This window comes from Patagioenas fasciata, chromosome 23, assembly GCF_037038585.1.
Source record: "Patagioenas fasciata isolate bPatFas1 chromosome 23, bPatFas1.hap1, whole genome shotgun sequence".
Lineage (NCBI taxonomy): Eukaryota > Metazoa > Chordata > Aves > Columbiformes > Columbidae > Patagioenas > Patagioenas fasciata.
In genome coordinates, this window is record NC_092542.1 from 1,962,146 (window position 1) to 1,982,925 (window position 20,780).

The following is a 20,780-nucleotide window of genomic DNA, read 5'->3' on the forward strand; positions in this document are numbered from 1 at the left end:
TGCCAAAGGTATTTAAAGCACTGAGTGTCTGTGGGTTTCAATGGAGTTTACTCCTCATTGTGTCCTTAGAGTCCAAGTGTAAGTGACTAAAAATAAGAATGAAATCACATCATCTGTTTCCTGTTGCCAAAAGGTGAATGGAGGACAGATGCAAGTTAAATGAGTATTTTAAAATGGTTTTCTTTCCAATGATAGGAAAGGGGTAAAGTCTGTCTCATATTGCAGGGCTAGCCTTTAACAATGCGAATAAATATGGAGAAAGAAGAGAATGTTCCTTCTTTACAAAAAGAGATTATAATGTGCAAATGTAGGTATTAGTGGTGGTGTTATTTATGCCTCATTTTCCAGAAGTAAGATGGAAAGAACCTCTTGGTCCATTTCTCTCCTCTCTTCTCCTTCCTGACCATTTTTCCCCCTCATAACATGACACCGTTTCATGCATAGCCAGTTGCTTTGTGGCTACTGTGGTTTTTCTACACAGCAACAAGGAAGACAACAACATAAATAAAGGAAAATGTGGTTGAGGAACCACACATTTGTATTGAGTTTGCCAAATTGTCCCTGTTCCCATGCTGGCAACGGGAGGCCAGGAATTCGTTTCTGTTTCAAGAGGGGTGTGTGAGGGGTGAATGGAAGGAAAGCTGGAGCTGGAGGGGAAGGTGAGACGCTGCTCTGCTGAGCAGATGAGGCTTCCATGTGAAGTTCAGCCACAGCTCCTGCAGTGCCTGGGGGAAGGTGCCGTGTGTTGGCTCCAAATCCAGGCTCAGAAATGGAGATAATCGTCCTTTCTTTGGCCATCGCTTTGTGATCTCTGGCACAGCGGGATTTTAATCCCCATCAGCTCTTTAAAAATGGTGGTGAGATGTAAGACTCCGAAGTGGGGAAAATGCTTGTGATTAGTTTTGTGCCACCCAGTTTGGGGTGGTTGTCTGGAAAGGTGCTATTCTACCCTTTATTTTCACTTGCTCCCTTTGTTCTAAGAGTCACGTATTTTTTAAAGACTTGCTGATACCAACATTTTTGTGAAAATCTCTGTTTTTCCTGGACCGTTTAAGGAAATGACCGTCCTTTCGATCTGATGTCATTTCAGACTCTTGATTTTTCTTCCTAATGTGTTGGTTGGTTTGTTTTCCAGGGTGGTGAAGGAGGAGATCTCAGACGACAACGCCAAGCTCCCGTGCTTCAATGGAAGAGTGGTGTCCTGGGTACGTTGCCTCATGTCTCTGGATGCTTTTGGCACAGCAGTGGGGTAGTTGGTACATGGATCCTGATTTTTTAGAAGTGTCTTGAATCTCAAATTACATGCAAGCAAAGGCTTAATGTTTCATTATGTCTGATTCTTTAGGTGAAGAATGAGCTCAATTTCCCTTTCTCCCTTAGGTGAAATAATGATGATGGATAGTGAAATAGTTTTTTCTTCTCAATGCCAACTCAGGAACTTAACACACAAGGATCTGAGCTGATGATCAGCTCTCTAACAGTGGGAATGGTGCCGTTGCAAAGATCTAAAAGCAAAATTGAGATGTGTGCCTTAGAATGAATTGTTTCAGAGAATTAGTGCTGCAGAGCTTTCTGTGAGCGCTGAACCAGCGCCGGCTCCGCACAGACTTACCAGCAAGTCCATAACGCATTAAAAACCCGTTGACTGCAGCTGAGGCGGAGGCCGCACAGATCGTTGCAGGTAGTATGGGCAGATGTATCGCCTCCAAAGACCCGGCCTCTTTCCTCCCTTCCCACCCATCAGCTTGTTTCCAAATTTCTAAGCGCACGCCGAGCGTGGGTGCAGTTTGGGGCTCTGTTAGAAATCACGCGGAGCATCTTGTGCGGATGGTGCTGACAAGGGCTCCTGCTCGCTCTGCTGAGCAATGGGCTGCAACATCTGGGGCTGACCTGCCTTATGAATTGCAAATTACTTTTTCCACGCTAACACCCATAAAATTGCAGTGCTTATCTGCTTCTATTTGCTGCTAATTACTGGAGGAGTTTTATGTAAATTGTACTGTAAGTTAATTGTTTGCAGTTTCGAACCCTTTAATACCTACTCACTGGAACTTAACAGATAATTGCATACATATATTTTAGGGATAAAGTTGTTCTTTACCTTTTGGAAAAACTGTGTTTTGGGCAGATCTCTTTCATTTTCTGTTTGTAACATGATGTGCCTGAGCTTTCTTTGTCTCCTGTGTTACAAAATGTGCCCCAGCTGGTAGCGGACAGCTTGGGATCCTTTCACAAAACCATCTGTGATAACTGTCATCCTCGCTGTAAATCACTGCAGTATATATCTGTGTATTTCACATCGAGATGATGTATTTCAATGCCCCGCACCTTCTCTTTGTAATGACATTTGAATCCTCCCGTTTGTCGTAGGTAGGAGCTTTGATCCTGTCGTATGCAGGACTGATTTCCATAGAGGAAAATGTTCAAGGCGGGGATCTACGAGTCTTTAGTTGTTGCTTATTCCTGCTGCGCTGGGAACCCAATGTACAGCTAGATTAGTGTTGAATTAGAATCACTGCTCCTAATTAACTATTTAAACCTCCTCCCCACCCCTCCTGTTCTGCTTGTTTTTCTCCTCTGTGTCTTAGATCTTGCCCTTTTGCTTTCAGGGTGGTTGGTTTGTTTGTTAGGAATGAATAATTTGGGACAGATGGCTACTACTTACTAGATCCCTTTTCAGTGGTTGACCTGGAGGTTTTTGAACAATATGGAGATTGGCTTTAATTGCATGGCACGAGTTCTTCATCTAGTAGTTCTTGCTGTAAATGCATTTACACAAACGCGTCTTGTGCAAAAAGCAGTTGATATGTGTGCCTGTTCTCCTAACACACAGACACACATAAAACATGGGATACAGTCTTTCTCAGGGGATAATTTCTTCTGAGTTCTGCGGGACTGCTTACCCGAGTGAAACCATTAGCGCATTTTTGGTGGTTTTTTTCAGGTTCAGGTCCTTATTGGGCAATTTGGACAAACAGCTTGCACAGAAGAGAATGTTTCTGTGTCCTGTTTGCAGGGCCCGCTCCCAGTCAAGCTGGGGATGTGGGAAGGATCAGGTTGTGGTTGCTGCCCAGCGGCCTCTGCCAGCAGCGCGGGGTCACTTGGCTGTTATCGCTGTTTTTTAGGAAGGTTTTGCAACATCTGGGAGCCATTCCCTGCGCAGCTGCCGGGCACCGTCTGCCATTGGCTGGCACTGATCTCAGCGCCCCGTGTCACGCTCTCTCTTTTTATGTCTTTTTTTCTTCTCTGTTATCTGGGTGCCAACAGATAACACTTGTCCTGTTTGTTAGCTTTTCAGACACTGCATTTGCAATTGCAGTTGAAATTGTTGAATGGAACCATTTAGTCTTCTACCATCTGTGGTGGAATTGATGACTTTGACACCCAGATACTGAAGAAAGTTGCTCTTTACCTGGCAGCCACGCTTTGCTTAAAGTCCTTCATTGTAACCTATTATAGCAGCTGATTTCCAGCCTATATATCCTATATTCTCTGAGTATCCGTAGTCCAAGGTTGGATCAGACACCAAACAAATATACTGTAGTTTTCAGCAGGAAAGAAGGAGGAAGCCTAATCTACCCGGCACAGACAATTTCTCGTTACTAAAATAAACATCACATTCCTGATGGGCTTTTGCAGCCTTCGAGCAATGTGGAGTCCTCTTGCCTTTGACAGAATTCCTCATCAGCGAGGCCTTTTGTGCGGCGGATCCTTTGGGAACAGCCTCCGCGTGGATAATGGGCCATGTCTCTGAAGCTTGGACTTGGGATTTGAGACGCCTGTGACTTTATAGGAAGTAATTACTTTCAACTTGTAAATTAACGTGGCTGTTCTGAAGTCGCTGTCGAAATACAAATGGCTCTTTTTGGGATATTTCTTTAGTTACTATCAGTCCCTCACCTCTCCCCAAGCTGAGAAATACTGAGAGCTGCTGCTCTCAGTAACAGTGAGAATTTAAATATTGGAGTTTTCATGACTAATAAATATTTAGGCAGATGAGAATATGAGGGCAGAGTGCACCAGTGCTCGCTCCTTCCCCTTCCCGGACTGTTTCTTGTTATCTGGTGTCTTTAGCCAAGAACAGATTCCTGGAGCCGACTTAATATGATACGTTTTCTCCACTTCCCGGGAAAGATTTAATAGTGAGTGTGATGGTAGCACCTCAGTTGAAAAAACCAGCATTCAATATGAGGGGATGAACCGAACCAACAGTTGCGATTAGTTCCACGCTTCTTTATTAACTGATTCCATGTGCAGCACACAGATGACATCCCCGGTTCGCGCTGAGCTGCAGCCCTTCGGGGTGGAACTCGCCAGCTGTTCTACAGCCACCCGCACGTTTTCCAACACAGAACCGACACGAGGAGAGACACGGATTGAAACGCTGCTGCCGGTCACAGCTGTGGGGAAGCTGCATGGGTGAAATATAATTATCAGGGCTGGCTGGTGGCCAGGGAGCTGGGGTTAACGCGGCTTTTCCTGCGGAAACACCCTGAGAAGTCTGTAATGCTGCAGCCCAATAGCGCGTTATCATCATCTCCGTTTGAAGTGCTACAATAGGGGAGAGTTTTATTCCTACTGTAGCTTGTCAAGGCAAAGGACGCAGCTTATCTTAAACCGTATAGGATATGTAATGATAGGATAGTTTATAGGCTACATAATGATTTACAGAATGTCACTCATCGTTGGAAGAAATGAGGAGCTCCCAGCAAATCCACGGCGTCTTGTGAGGTGTCTGGAGAAGGTCAGGGCTGCAAACTCACTGCGCAGCTGCAGCCGAGGCCGGCGTTGCGCTGTGTGAGGTGTTACACAGCCCTTCTCATCTCGCCTACACCCAGTTTCCTTTTTCCCTTTCTTCTTTTTTTTGTCCCGTGGTCTTATTTTGTTAGTGAAAGCACTTGCACAGCGATTCCTCAGGGGATGAGCCCCGCTCAGAGATACTCTTGCACCTCCATAATGCCAACACGCTTTCTAAACGCCTCCCATTAACTTCCCCACCTGAAAGAAAGACACCTTAATTGTTCTTAGGAAAGCTCGTGTTATTTTTCCCTTTGGTTTTTCCCCTGTTGCTCTTGCTTTGGTGATAAGAGAGTTTGAATAATGCAGCTGACTCCGTGTGGTGCTGGAGAGCTGGTTTGTCTTCAGGCGGTTCCTTTTTGACAGTCTGTGTGTGTTTACCTTCTCATCTTTATTGTATATGCTCCTAGGAGTAAATACACTGCATCCTGAACACCAGTCCCCTCCGATCCTCTTCCCTCTCCATCCCCATCTTCAGCAGCCAGCACCTCTCTGATCATTATATTAGAATTAGTCCTTGATAAATTAACCAATTATAGTTGGAATCTCTTATGTAGGGCTAGTTCTTCCACAGCTAAAAATAGAGGGAAGCCGAGACCTTGTTTCCACTTAGTGCAAGGTAATAAACTATATCATTATTTGAGCATTTCTTTAATTAAAGACCTTCTAATCATATTGTTTAAAGAGACCTGGCAGAGTGATGAGATGTCTCAGCGGGCTGGTAATAGGCTATAAACCTTTTCACCTCTGGGTCACTAGGTCAGGCCTAACTTGTGTTGTGTGTGGTCAGTGGGCTGTTGAAATAATGAGTTGATTTTAGCTTCGTTTGGGCAGGTTTGGGGTTTTTTTCCCCCCATTCTTGCCAAAACATTCAAAATAAAGCAAGGAAAACATAGGGCTAGATTAATCCATACAACACTAAGACCTTCCTTTCCTCTAGCGTCCCTTAGATCTCCCAGGATATTTAGCAAAGCAGCGGCTGAGCCCCTTCCATCAGCGCGGAGAAGCCCATACGAATGGGTATAATTGTGGTTTTGTATTGACAGCTGGTCCTGGCCGAAAGCTCCCACTCGGACACGGGCTCCCAGTGCACCGAGAGCCACGCGGACCTTCCGCCCCCCATCGAGAGAACAGGCGGCATTGGGGACTCCCGGCCTCCGTCCTTCCAGTAAGAGCGAGTCGTCTTTCTTTTACATTTTAAAACAAAACGTATTTCCTGTCTGTTTCTTCCCCACATTTCTCCCTGCTGCTCCAAACCAGCTATTTGTTGTTATTGTTAGAAAAGTAATATGCTTTAAAAGGGGAATGGGAAGAAAGAAACAAACCCTCTCATTGTTGGAAAGAAATATATATCCTATATATCTCATTTTGAAACCCGTTGTGGAAGAGTTAAGTAGAGAGGTAGCTTTCCAGCGTGTATAGATGACAGCCTTTTATTACTGTGTTATGTATAATTATGTAGTATGCAGAGCCAGCAGGACGCTGATATCAAGAGCGAAAATTAACATGAGGAATAATGGCTCCTCCACGTGCGTACGAGCAGCTTGAAGTGCGTGGAGCCAGACTGGGAGCCAGCAAATTGAATGGTAACCATGTTATTTCCCAGTATGTGTGCAGAGCCCATGTGTATCCTCACGATGCCTTCATTTTCAGGGAATTTACACAAGGAGTATCTAAAGCAGGACCCAGTTCTAGCTGTGATCTTGGTTTATGTTTGGAGAAGGAAATGTGGTTTTATTTATCTGCTGTCATATGTGTCCGTTGCTTTCTGCGATGTCTATAGCCTGGAAGAGCCCACAGTGTTGTGTCTTTTACAGATAAATATCTTCTAGAGGGGACAAGAAATCTTGGGAAATACCAACCCTGCCCAAAGCTGTGTGTCTTCCAAGGGCTTTACTGCCCTCGTGTGTTCATAAATCGCTTGATGTTGGCTGGAGAGGCCTGTAGGAGCGCGCTCACGTGCCCTGCAAGTATCACTGGTGCTTTGTCTTCCCGACCTACGCCTCCACGGAATAGCTGCAGGATCAAACCTGATCTAAAGGAATGATTACACTGGAAGTCAGGCACAAGTCTGTGTTTGGGGCTCCTCTCGCTGCTGCCAACTGTGTGTGCCCAGACTGGTGAAATTGAAGCTGTGCTGATGCACCTGCTAAAAATCTTTCTGTTATCTCTTGACATCAGGCAGCTGCAAGTTTCCAGGACTTGAATCATGGCTGCACTTCTCTTCTGATCGCTTACAGTTCTGCAGCAATTTTTGAAAACGATGGGATTTTGGGATGGTGACTACAGTAGTGTGTTCAGTGCCACTTCGCTGCCTCCTTGGATAATATTTCCCTTTAAGAGCTCAATAATGCAACCCTGCAACTGTCACAGCTGTGATTCAGTGTTGCTCTATACTCACGTATCACCTCCCGTTCTGTAAGGGTGACTTGGCTTCTTGCTTCCTAAATCCCTGAGATTTGTTTCAATGACACTCACACTACCAGAGATCTGTCATCTCCTGTCCTCCTCCTTCAGCGTTGATTGGGCAATTATTTATAGAAGAGCTGAGCTTGGTGGTGTGTAGTTATACAAACAGAAATGTTGCTGAACAGCAAATAATACAAGAAATAGATGGAGCAGAGAGGTGGATTCAAGTGCCTCGGCAGTGGGAGAGCAAACGAGTCGGCTGTGAGGTTCCTTTACACCCTTTGTTAGGGTGCAGATCACCTTTTCTAGCCAGGTTTCGCCTCAGAAACTATTAATATCTAGTACTGGGAATGCTGGCAGTCATCACTGGTCACTAGATGGTGCTGCGGGGATGTCCCAAAGCCTGGCGGGACACCCCAAATCGGGGGACTGTCACCCTCCTTCCCCTTTCAGTTGTACTGGACTGAGACAAGAAATGCAAGCATACATGTGACCACACTTAAATACATATACGTGCATTTTGGTAGCTTAAATGTGCAGTCAGGTGTTTTCTGATTTCCCAATGTCTGTGGCGGGCATGTCAGGACATTTCGTTACTGCGAAGGCGGCGTGTGGGCGGGCAGGGGATTTTCAGCCGTCCTCTCCAAGGTCCCGCTACACGTGTGCTCACACACGCACCGCTTCTGGATCCAGCTGCCACAGAAGCCCATGGCACCAGCTGGTAGTTTAATTCCCTGCGTAAAATGTGCCCTCCGGACTCATGGAATTCTAGGAGAAATATATTGATGATGCTGATGCTTCGGTTTAAGTGTAATGATGGCCATTATGCACCTTTTTCTTGTGGCAGGTTTTTCGATGTCACGATGATACCACTTGTGCAAACAGCGCTGTGTCTTGGGGGCTGGATATTGAACAGGCTTTTCACCCCTCAGGTAGTTTTGGGGGAGCAGATCAGGCTGGGGGAGCTTGCAGGGCTGCGTTATAGTTCTCTGGATCCCAAACCAATGTGCTCACGACTGCAACTCTTTTTATAAAAAACAAAGAAAGAGATGACTCCGCTGTTTCTTCCTATTTGTTCTCTAACAGCCCAAATGCTGCCAGCAGCCGGGATGGCCTGGACAACGACACGGGAACAGAGTCGGTTATCAGTCACCGGCGGGACAGACATCGACGGAGAAATAGAGAAGGGCATGAGGATGGTGAGTCCTGTTTCATTTTCCCCCTTTTTCACTTAGGAAGAGCCATTTTTCTGATAACCTTTCTGAGCAACAACTGCTTCTGCACGAATGCTGCCGAAGAGCAGTGTGTCCGCATTCCTCTGCGCTTTCAGGACTGGTATTATTTTAATGGAATAATTTGATGATTGCTTTGAAACGCTTTGAAGCTCAGCATTTTTGAAGAGGTCTGAACAACTTACAGTGTAGTGGTGGGGAGATGAATTTTTCTGATATACAGAACTTTCTGTAGCATTAGAAGATTTGATTAGTTTGGAGAGGAATAACAACCCCCAGTGCTGAGCTCCATGCTGTCATGGTGAGGCTGCTTCCATTAATTTGTTAATTTAAGGTAGAACACATTATCTGGATGATGTGTTGGGAGTTTGCAGTGTAGACCATTGGGGAGTCTTAGTGTTTTAACATTGCAAGATCTGAGCCAGAATCCTCTGGAATAGTTTCTGTTGTTTTCCCTAGGATCAGTGGTGGTATTTTATGCTATAGCACATTGGCTCTGAAGATCTTTTTTTATACATAACTACACATATAAACTACAGAACTCTGTACATCAAAGTAAGCTTGTTTTTTTCATTTGTTGCCAGACAAGAATTTCCAGGCTTAATTAAGAATTAATAGGTGCCGCCCATTGCATTTAAAATGGTCCAGAATGTGGAATATTTGGGCCCATGCGATGCCATCTCAGGCTTTATTCACAGCTCCACCCACTAAACTCTTTGCCTCCAGTTAGAAAACCAGAGGTTGTGTGTACGCTATGGGTTAGGAACAGGTGGTTTTCTATTCATTGAACCTTTCCGACTGGTAATACCTGGCTGGGTGAAGGACAATTCCGCAATGGGTGGAGCAGAGAGCTGCTTCACCTGATCGTGACTGCAGATTCCTTTGGGAGATCACAGGAGGAGGATCTTCTAACACTGTTGGGTTAAAAACTTCTTATAGGAAGAATGTTAAAAGATTATTTGGTTTTTCATATTCATTTAAACTAATGCCAGTACCTGTTTTGCCACGGACAGAGAGCTGGTTGTTGAATGGCTGCTCTAGGGCTGAAACTAGTTCATACTTTTCCCTTCAGATAGAAATGGGATAAAATGTCCTCCTCCTGTCAGTCTAAGGCAGGACTATGTCACACAGTCACACAAACATTACCTGTCTCGACACAGTTTACGTTTCCTACCTGCAGCGGGCGATACACGTGAGCAAGAGGCGAGTTTTGTTAACGTACATAAAGCAATGACAACTGCTGTGTCGTTTCAGTCTCATGAAATATGCTATTTAATGTCTAGAGTGTTTCTGTGGTCATAATATTTAACTTAAAAAGAAGCCAAAGCCACCAGAGTGTTATTTTTAGTTTAAATGGGGGAACAGTTCTAGGAAAAGGGGGACAAGGGTGGAGGAAGGAGCGAGGTTGACAGCTGCTCCACAGCTTTCCAGGGGCAGGAGCCGTGTGCTCACTTGGCATTATGAAACGGTGGGAAATCCTCCTTTCCCTGCAGAGAGAAGGAAATGCAGTGAGAGTGTTTGATCTTGTCCTGCAGAGACTTGTGTCAATAATACTGAAATTACAGCTCTGGTCGCTCAGAGAGAGGCGGGATGAGGGATCTTCACCGGAGCACCGCGTTACTCATAGGGTTGTTCCATAGGTGTAGTATTATTATACAGCGTAGCCAAGACACAGGCACATCACTGCCAGCTCACCAAGCCGTACAATAACGTGTACCGCGTGCTCTTTGTAACTGTTCGAGCTCATTATTGGGATAAAGCGAATGACAAAGAATTACCCACCCCGACAATGATATCCCTGGATGCTCTACAAAGGGAAAGAAGTACTCGTTCCACAAGAAAAGATGAGTGGTGTATTACAGGCTTCATTTCAAGCAAGGTGAAGTGAGAAAAGGTGCTAATGAGGCATTTGGGAACTGCAGAGATGGAGTCGATTTGAGCTAAAACCTGGAGAGGTCAAGCAAAAATTTGCTGCACCGAACGCCGATTGCTGTGGAACTGACAGCTTGAACAGGACGAGGTTGCACGAGGAAAGAGGTTTTAGCTGGTACTGCTGTGTGTTCTTAGTGAGGTGAATACAGTGAACCGGCTGAGAAAATGAGCCCTGTCAGCTAAGTGTGGACAAAGTTACCTTCTGCGTGTGTGCACATATTTATCTGTATCTGTATTTTAAGATATAATAATGCTTATATTGTGGAGACTACATATGCAGAGAAACAATTTTTTTTGTATTCAAAGAGGCATTTATATGAATTAGGGAATAAGTCTTTTCCTGCTCACCTTTCACACTAATTAGTAGCAAATGTATCTTTGGTATTAGCTTCATATAAAAGGAGTCTGAAAGAGCTGAGGTGTCCGCATGTCAGAGCTCCGCTTCCTCTCTTAAAGCAGCAAAATCCTTGTTTCAACACAGAGTTTGCTGTGGGCTGAACCTCACTGTTGTGCAGCCAGCTGAAAAGTGCCCAATAATGATAATGGTCAAGAAAATCTGACTTTGATAGGGCTGTAGTGCCCAGACAAGGTGGTGCAGGTGTGGGGACGGGAACATGTAGCACAGTGGAGGGAAAGGTGGTTTTATGGGTGAGATATTAATAGAATTAATCAAGGAATGTTGTGTAACGTTTCTGTGCTGCTGGGCCTATCCAGACCAAACTCCAATTGTCTTTTCTGCTGTACCCTTCATATGTACCTTCCCATTGACATCAGCTTCTCACGGCCATTCTAACCGATGGTGTGATACCGTTATAAAACTTGTTCATGCTGCGATTTCTGCCTCGATGCCCATGGACTGAACCACAGACAAATGCAAAAGTTGGGAAAAAGGGAGGTGGGCGGGCGGGCCAGCCAGGGCACTTGGTTGCGCTGTTGGTGTGAATGTCGTGCTGCTCACAGGGCCGTTTCTTCCTTGTGCTTCCTCTTTGCCCAGTAATAGCCCATTGATTTTGTTTGTACAGTCCCTCGGATCAACGGCCATCCGAAACTGGACCGGCACCGCGAGCACCCTCCTGGCTACGACAGCTCTTCCACCATGATGAGCAGCGAGCTGGAGTCCAGCAGCTTCATTGACTCTGATGACGATGACAACACAAGCAGGTAGGGAGGTCACAATAAGCCAATACATTTCTTGTATTCCAAATACCCGTTTTTAAAGATGTAAATTCACCCAGAACTCATATTCTTCCCTTTTGCTGGCTGCATTCTCTGAACACTTTCTTTAGAGCTTTTGTTCATCCAAATGAGCTGTGAAAACCCATCGTGGATTTCTGTTAATTGTCAGAAAACAGGATTACAGATCTCTGTTGGTTCATAAAGAGCTGTAGCTAAAATAAATGAGATGCAATGTGATGTTCTTAAATTCTAGCTGGAATGGAAACAGCAAAGAACAACTAGTCCTGGAGATACTTAAACTTCTGCTATGTTTACAGATTATTAACTCACTGAACTCAGCGGATCTGTTTGGTCTTGCAGTCTGTCATAGCTTAGAAAACTGTTGAAAAGCATCAATTCCATCAAATTCTGTGCAAAGGCTGAGTGTTTCCAAAAGGTTGAAAGGGTAACTAAATGTACGTTTAAGAATTAGTTTCAAGAACTTATTTTGCAGTTACAGTGAAGTTGCCAACACCTGAAGATACAGAAAATGATCCTTCTGGGTGCTTTGTACTTCACCTGGGTATTCATGTGCACAAAGGGCTGGCAAGATCAGATGTGAACCTGAATGCGCTCCAAGCCTTCCTAAAGCCTTCAAGGCTTCTAATCCTCCTTCCCCCCCAAAAAAATCAAGCCCACGGAAACAACCACCCTGCAGCTGATTTTCTTCCTTGTAAATAAATCAATCATTCCCATGGCAGCGAGATATGCAGCAGGGCAGGATTAGCACAACCAGGGTGGCCACTGAAACGCATTATACCAGACCCAGCTAAATATTTCTATATTAATAAAGTAAAGCTTCCTGCGTCTGACCGAGAAGAAAGAGACTTGTGGAAGCTGCTGCTTTTCCTTTCCAGGCCAGGGCAGCAGCTTTTGGCAGGCGGAGCAGCTGCCAGGCCAGCCAGGCAGGCCCAGCAACTCGCTGGAATGCTCCCAGGTATGCTGGTGTCTGCCGGGGACGATGCGCTGGGGCAGATGAGGGATTGTGCTGGCAGGGAGGAGTTTTCTTTAGAGGCAAATACAGGCAAATAGAAAATGGAGCACGTTCCAGATCTGCTGGAGCCAGCGGCCTGGGGAAAAAGCGGTTGAAGGGGTGAGTTTGTTCAGTAACCGCTGGTGAACTCTGGGGTCGCAACCTGCATCGTGAAGGAGATTGTGTGTGAGGGAGGTTGGTGAGAGGAGAAATCAGGTGTAATGGGTGTTACTGGCATGGAAGGGAAGAGATGGTGAGGCTGAGGATGCTTTTCTAACAGCTTTATTTTACTCTAACTTGGAGCAGTGCAGCAGAGTTGGTTGGTTTCCAGTCCAGGGCTGTTCTGTTGCATCTAGTTAGAAAGAATAGTTGTTAGTTTTAGTGAATTAATTTGTTCACAAATACTACGGGACAACACAGAACCCTTCAAGCAGTGTGAGTGCAAGAACTTATTCCCTTTGTTTTTCAAAGTGTGATATAATTGAACATTAGTATTATTTGTAGGTAATAAGTGGTATTTGGAGTACAGATTGGTGTAGGGAGCCCGTGGTGAACTGCACGGTAAGTCTGGTTTCTGTCTTCTGTTAAGCAAATAAAGGTGTAGCACACACGACAAGCTGTAGGAGTATTGTCAGCATCTTGCAATTAGTATTTGCAGTTCCATGTAACTAAAGTCATTCACTGCGAAGCAAATGAATTATGTCTTTCTCATTTAAGAAATGAAAAATTAGTTCTTTTCAAACTACATGAACAAACTTTCTTTAACAAATTGCTACCTTTTTTCCTTCCTTCAGGGAATGTGGAGTAGACAAATTGTTATGATTGCTTTACAAAGTATCTCCGGTGGGATTTATTAGCCTTTCTGTCAGAAGTGCATGCGTGGTTTGGCCAGTAGCTCGTAGAGGAATTGGTAGTTACAATTCCAGATTTGTTTTTCATCTTTGCACTTTATTCTTCCCCGGAGCTAAAATACACCGTCTTGTTTTGCTCATCAAATTGTAGTAATAACTTTTACTCATTTCTGGGGATACTTCAGAGATCAGAATGTTACTCCTCATTACAACACATTTGAGCTGCTCTTTAGCATCCGGATGCTCCTGGAACGGGAGAGATGCTGAGTTTAGGAACGATTCAGCAGGATATGTAAGGCTGTGGATTTAACAGACATGACAAGAGATGATGAAGTGTACCAGAGTGAGATGAAAGTACGTACAGGCTTGTCTCCTTTTTGGGAAATTGCAGAGACTGAAAGCTTTATTTTTACACAAATGCTTTTGCAGAGTGTGGGAGCCTTGCTGAAACAGGCTGTCTCCTCTTCTACTTACACACAGGCTTATTAAAGCAACTTAATTGTAAGTAATTGCCCAGCTTCTTCCAAAAAGGGATGAAACACTGAGTTAAGTGAGCTCTCCATTTACGGTTTTCTCCAGTGTAATAAGTAGTGTTTTCTAATGTTTATCTGTGTAGAAACCGATGTGTAAGCACTCAAAATGTGTTTCTGCAATGCCTTCTGATGGTTTTGTGCAACTGTTTAGCTCAAGAAGTTACTTCTCTGAAATATTGTCTGGCCTCTTGAACTAAACCTGGGCTGTGGCTTTTCCAAGGAACTGATTTCCATTCTTCCAGGCTAATGCTGAGTAGAGGGAAACAGTTACAGCAGAATTCTCACATATTATCATCTGGTAACAGACGTTCAGAGATTTGCCAGTAAGCTCTGGTTTTACTGGCTGAAGTGAAAGGAAAAATCCCAAATGTTCTCTGCTTACACAGGAATCTAAACTTTAGGTCATATGTTGAAAAGTCCTCTTTATTTTTCCCGTTAAAAAGGTAAAGGCTCAGAAAACCAGGTGCTGTGGGCTGTTTCCACAGATGGAGAATTATCACGTTTTTGATCTCTTTTGAAAACACCACCTCTTGGCTCTTTAGATCGATTTGCCTTGCTGGGAGGGGAAGAGGGAGTGTGTGAGGTTAACGTGCCTGAAATAGTTTTGTGAACTCAAAGAGAACGTCAAGGGCTTCACGCCCTCCAAGCTGTTCCATCGGCCCGAATATTCAGCTCGGTATCTTGGACTGAAACACAGGATGGGATTCGTAGTGCGGAGGGTTGTAACCTCCTGACACCAAGCTCCTTTTTAGGCTGTCGGTATCTAGTTTTGCTTGAGATGTTCTATTATTCCTGCAGGTGGTTAGAACTTTGAACACAGGGATGTGGAGACTGGCACTGGTTTCCTTGTGACAGTGCCAGTTCAATTACTTATGTCCTATAGGGCTGGATGTTTTTAATCTTGGTTAGCGCTGGAGCAGAGGAATGCAAAGGGTTTGGCTTTACAGAGCTGCGTTTGCTCTCCGTTTCCCTCAGGTTGAGCAGCTCCACCGAGCAAAGCACTTCATCCCGGCTCATACGGAAGCACAAGCGCAGGAGGAGGAAACAAAGGATGCGGCAGATTGACAGGGTAAGGTCGGCATCGTAGTTTTCCGAGGAGGAGAAGGGAGATTTTGGAATGCAGCGTGTGAATGAGAAGGGATCCAGAGCAGGTCTGTGATCTGAATTCACTGGGAAGGCTCCTGTGACTCCAGCCTCCCCTGGACTAAACCTCAGACATTTGCAGTTGTGCAGGACTAGAGTCAAGACTCTTTCTCCCCTCCCTTTCTCCTTTTACTGTTAAGCGATCGCATTTCTTGTTGTCTGCGTTCTCACCTCCCGCAGCATCACGTGTTGTTCTCTCCTTTCTTTGGGGAGGAGCTGTGGGTTTAATTCCCACTGCACTGACCACTTCAGGATTTAAATTTCCACCTGTCAGCCACGTAATTGGGAAGCAGAAATCATTCAATGTGAAGTTCAGCTGAGAAACCTCAATATAGGAACTTACTCCATGGATTTTGTAAACAAATCTTTGGAGAAAGTGCAGTTTGTGTTCAGGTGTTTTCGTTACAGATTCTAAATGAAGAATAATTTTGAGGAGGCCACAATGGTTTCTGGATGCCTGCCAAACAGAAACCTATTGATCAGTTCCTAATGAATTAATCCTTAATAATTATTTTATTGTTTATTCCGAGACCTTTAAAACCTTGGGAATTTTCTGTTGTGTTTTGCAGTCATCTTCGTTCAGCAGCATCACCGATTCCACCATGTCCCTAAATATCATCACTGTCACGCTCAACATGGGTAAGACCACAAGTGACGTTTTTTATGATGAATTTCAAGCGATACAGATGTATTTTGTCATGGTATTTGGAGCCAGTAGGAAGTTCTTGATTGGAATGATGTCAATTGACCTCCAGGGAATGGCAGCTGCAAGTTACTGCTCTGCTGTGCCTGGATTTTTAGTCCAGCACTGGTAGTTCTGAGCCGTTTGCACAAGCAGATCAATATTCTTCCCGAGAAGCCCAGGGAAGAAGCTGGAACTCCAGGATATGGAGTTCTACTCTTATTTCTTAGGATGGTGAGGGCTCAGATGTTGTCAGGAGCAAGAGCAGAAGGGCGCTGAAGGTTTGTGTTTGTGCTGCTGATGTGTTTCATTGTGTAGCCAGATAGAAATGTGCAGGGCTGCCAACTCAACGCCTTTTCAGTAGCACCGAATTCTTCCTGGCGCTCTGAGGTGTGGAAATAACATTACCTAATGCTGATTAGGTGCCTAATTCCTAGGTGTAGACATGACTTTTCAGTGTCATTTCTCATGCTGATTTTTTTTAATGTAACTTTTCAATGTCCTATATGAAAAAATAATGTTATTAGCAACATTTCCCTAGACCTGAGATAATTGTAAGTCAAACGCGGCCCAGCTGATGTGTTGAGAGAACTCATTTTTCAAGACTGAAGTAGCCTGGTGTTAGCTCTTCCCTATCATTCCAATCATTTTGTTTGCTTTTCTCCTCCGCTTTCTATCTGTCTAGAGAAGTACAACTTCCTGGGAATCAGCATCGTAGGACAGAGCAATGACCGGGGCGATGGTGGCATATACATCGGCTCTATAATGAAAGGAGGGGCGGTGGCAGCCGATGGCCGGATTGAACCAGGAGACATGCTGCTGCAGGTTGGTCCACATCCCAAAATACGTCCTGGTGGCTTGGATACTGGAGGCTCAGCTCAGTCATCCCACCAGATCCATGGACTTAGTAGTTAGCAGAATTCATTCATACTTGGAGAAATGCGTCGCAGAGACCGTTATCCCTTAAGTCTGTAATTCTTTGTGAACTCCTCTGGATAGTTGGCATGCTCTGAGAAACAATATTCCTGCAGCCGCTCAAAGGAGTGGAAACGGTTGCACGGCAAATAAATTTGGAAATAAATAACTAAAATGTCTTCAACTTTCCTGTTGCAAAGCCTGACCTCTGCCTTTTGCAACATTTCAGGTGAACGATGTCAATTTTGAGAACATGAGCAATGATGATGCAGTACGGGTTTTACGGGAAATTGTCTCCAAACCAGGGTGAGCATCTCGCAAAAGCTCTTGCTACTTATGCTCCGAGTGCAGTGATTGGTAATTGGGCAAACCTCAGAGAAATCAACGTTTCGATCTCGTAAACAGCCGTGTATCTCCTGATCTCAACTCTGAACTTCTCAGTGTAAATGGGTGAGACTGGTTCCAACGTACCAGCCAAAACCAACACAAATGAGGAGTTGCCTGGTTTCAGTAGCACTGTTTGTTTAAAGGATGAGCGTTTTAATATCTCAAGAGCTGATCATTTGACAGATTTCACCAACAAGTGCTCATGATCTGTGCAAATCCAGAAACGTCCTGATGCTGCTTCATACTGCAAATACTTTGACAGGCATCTCAAAAGCATTCTCAGAGTTTGTTTCAAAGAGCTCATTGTAGCAATTAGAGCTTCTGTAGGGAAAGTTGAGTCACCCTGACCTGTTTTCTTTCTTCCCAGACCCATCAGCCTAACAGTAGCCAAATGCTGGGACCCTACTCCCAGGAGTTATTTCACCATCCCCAGGGGTGAGTCCATTTTTGTGCTCTTTGCTGGGTTCCTGAGGAGCCCTCTAGGTCTAGAATATCTTCAGCTACTTCGGCATCTAACAGATTTCCATTCCCTACAAGTTCAATACTTGTAAATTTGGTTGTATGGTTCATTTGCTTTTTGTTTTGGGAGGCGGGGGCAAAGCGTTTGGTAGTACTGCGCGTCATAGCAAAGTGAGAATCTATCTCCCTGTGTAGAATAATAGTGAAATATTATTACGGGACCAGTCGCTTCTCTTCCGCAAGGGGAAATATTTCACTCCTACCGCACGCAGAGGAACAGGAGTGTCGTGGTTTTATTCTCTGAGGCTGGTGCAGCAATTGCTGGAGAAAACCAACTACTGCTGGCAAGGTGCTTTTTGCTCCCTCGTGCTGGGGCTATTTCAGTTGTATTGTCAGAATGGTGAGCACTTGTGCATAACAAAATATTCCATCTTTCTTTAGGTTTGTGTGTTTATTGCAAATCTGATTTCATTTGTCTTTCTCTCCCTTTCTGGTTGTTCTGCAGCAGAACCGGTGAGGCCAATTGACCCCGCGGCGTGGATCTCTCATACCACAGCCATGACGGGAGCGTACCCCCGTTACGGTATGAGCCCCTCCATGAGCATCACCACATCTACCAGCTCCTCACTAACAAGCTCAATTCCCGATTCGGAAAGTAAGTCACAGTGCGGCCAGCGCAGGGCAGGCGGCTCCCGCTCGGGGCCAGCGGTGCCGAGCTGTGCGCAAATCCGACCCCAGTCCCACGCACGATGAAAACGACAGCGGCCACACAACTCTTGAATGCTTTCTGACGTTTGTGATTCTATTGGGGAGCATAAAACCTTTTTCTGAATGTCAGAAGTAAATGCAGTGGTGTTTCGATTCAGGAAGGGGTGGCTTCTGGTCCCTTTTACGGTTACACGGCAGGCCTCCAACTTTACCCCCCAGATAAATGTGAGAGCTTCCTCCTTCTATTTGAGATTGTTTTTTAATAAATTCAGATAATGTACTTCAGATAGACATCACTGGATAATAATGTTAGTGTATCATTTAGGAAGTCCTCCGCTGATATTCTCATAGCCTTCTTTTATACTTTTTTGTACTTTTAGAAATCATTGAGCAAGGAGAAAACAAATGTAACGTCCCATGTGAAGTTACAGACTGCAGTTCAGCCTTCTCTCCTGGTTTGTCTGTCTGTGGCAGTCCCTGCACTGGTTGTATATCCATGTAACGAGTTGTCACGAGTCCTTATCTGGGACTTTAAAGGGCAGTTGTCCTTTTTGCAGGTGTAGTAGCTCAGCGTCTCTTTAGATAGAGGCAGCACCGCTGAAGGGAAATACACCCACAGCTGAAGGGAAACACACCCGCAGCAGGAAGCCAGGGAATCACTTACCCGATGACTTTATCTTGAGATGTGTTTTCAGCCTTACAGGTACTAAAGATTGTGGAATCGAATGTATCTGCTGATTGCTGTCAAACGAGAGTCTGTTACTCTGCATTCCTCTTGAACTACTCATGTATCGTGTGCCTGGATATGCAGTGATGTGATTGGGAAGTGCGGAATGCAGACGCCCTCTCAGTCATACTTTAAAAATAAAGGTTATTTGGGAGCAGAACCATGTTTCTGGAGACAGCTTCTCATTTCTGTGCCAGTGACTTCCAGCGTTTCCTCTCCTGAAGAGAGTACCCCAACATTAATTGCCATCTTTTGCTTAGCACCTTCCTTCAGTTCAGTCCAATTATCCCCCCAAAAATGGCAATATTTGGCTGTGAAAGTGGGAGCAGTGAATTAACGGAGCCATCTTAGACAACTCTGTTTCATGGTCCCTTGTTTGAAGTATTGTGAGTATCTGCTGGTTCACTGGTTTTGCAGCAAGGCCAGAATAATGTAAATGGACTGAATAACCACTTTCCTTCCGACTGGCATCCCGGGCTCTCTGGCCTCTGGGTGGAAGGTGAAGTTCTGCTCTCTTTACACAGCCACCACTGCATTGGTGCTCGTGATTCAAGTAGCTGTGATTTTGGGGCCATGCAAATCACCACCACGCAGTGGGAATTATTCTGTGTTAGCTCTTTATTTTCTCAGGTGCATTTCTTCAAAAACAGGACTGTGCGAACCGAGGCAGACTGAGGCGTTGAATAGTAATTATTGCTTTGAGAAGTATCTCGTTCTCCAGCAGCGTTCTGGCCGATGCAGGGGAATGTTCCCTTGCTGTGGTTTGTGAGTGTTGGACTCGCTGCCTCAGTCGGTGCGAATTCTGCTCCTCGTTTTCTCTAAAGGTTGATTTTTGCAGCCCCTGTTCTGCCCCTGCAGGACCCCTTTTTGCACGTACTCATGTCTCGTTCCATTAGATTAATTTCAAGTGTTTCAGTGTTCCTTGAAGGTCTTGCTGTTTTAAAATGCAGTCCGCTGACATTATTGGAAAGTTCTCTTTTTCTCTTGCATGGACTTCAGAGGATTTTGAATTGAGACTTCAAACTGTTTCTGCTTAATAGTGTTCAGCCTGAGGTACTGTGTAATTTCTGGGGCCTTTTTTGTTTGGGCAAATGTGTATTTCCTTGCTGAAAGAAAGACACAGGCCAGTGGTGGTATTACATGTGGTAGGACTTTGTTATCCTGGAGCATTACACCTCTTTTATCACCAGGATCTGCTAAGGGGAAAGAAATGCCACTCCAACCCAATAACCAAAGCCCTGAGGAGGAGCTTTGCGGTAGGTCTGGTTCCCAGAAAGGAGTTATGGCCCATGCTGCTCTCAGCACCACACACACCTGCAGTCAGGCCCATAGTTGAGCTCAGACTAAAGTGGGGGCGTTTTAGATGCATCTTAGAACTTTTCATATTTGTACAGCAATAGCAGACTCAGAAAACATTGATGAGCATTTGGCCAGTGTTGTTCTTTATATGCAGGTCTCCATGAAAACACCATTTATTGCTCCCCACATACTTGACTTGAATCTTGGGTTGTTCTGTTTTTCCCCAAACAAACATGTTGCTTTTTGCCACTAACCAAACTAACTTCAAAGCAAAAGCAAAACTGTAGTGTTTATTCAAATGTTGTAAGTATTTGAAACCGCATGCATAGATGGTCTGGGATGTTTTCATGCATATTAGCAGTGCATTTATTGAAAGAAGCATTTTCAGTTTTCATTGTTTCATGCTTGTAACTTGTATCAAAATGTTGGGTTGCTGGAAAAGGACAAAGTTGTGCTTTTGAAAGGTGGGTGATGTGGGGAGCTGGGAGAAGGGAAGGGAGGAGGGTTTTGGATTCCTA

General features: G+C 44.8%; 1 protein-coding gene across 5 annotated transcripts in view; it reads left to right on the forward strand.

Moving 5' to 3' along the window:
- Window positions 1–20,780, forward strand: part of DVL1 (dishevelled segment polarity protein 1) — a 49,027-nt gene that overhangs the window by 19,995 nt on the left and 8,252 nt on the right. For 2 of the 5 annotated variants that reach the window (XM_065854938.2, XM_065854942.2), the window contains exons 2-11: window positions 1,136–1,205; window positions 5,844–5,965; window positions 8,293–8,405; window positions 11,393–11,531; window positions 14,918–15,011; window positions 15,655–15,724; window positions 16,453–16,592; window positions 16,912–16,988; window positions 17,437–17,504; window positions 18,034–18,183. In XM_065854938.2, coding sequence (XP_065711010.1) covers window positions 1,136–1,205; window positions 5,844–5,965; window positions 8,293–8,405; window positions 11,393–11,531; window positions 14,918–15,011; window positions 15,655–15,724; window positions 16,453–16,592; window positions 16,912–16,988; window positions 17,437–17,504; window positions 18,034–18,183 — 1,043 coding nt within the window. The remainder of the gene's footprint in view (window positions 1–1,135; window positions 1,206–5,843; window positions 5,966–8,292; window positions 8,406–11,392; window positions 11,532–14,917; window positions 15,012–15,654; window positions 15,725–16,452; window positions 16,593–16,911; window positions 16,989–17,436; window positions 17,505–18,033; window positions 18,184–20,780) is intronic. The other 3 variants (XM_065854939.2, XM_065854941.2, XM_065854940.2) reach the window with 3 other exon arrangements.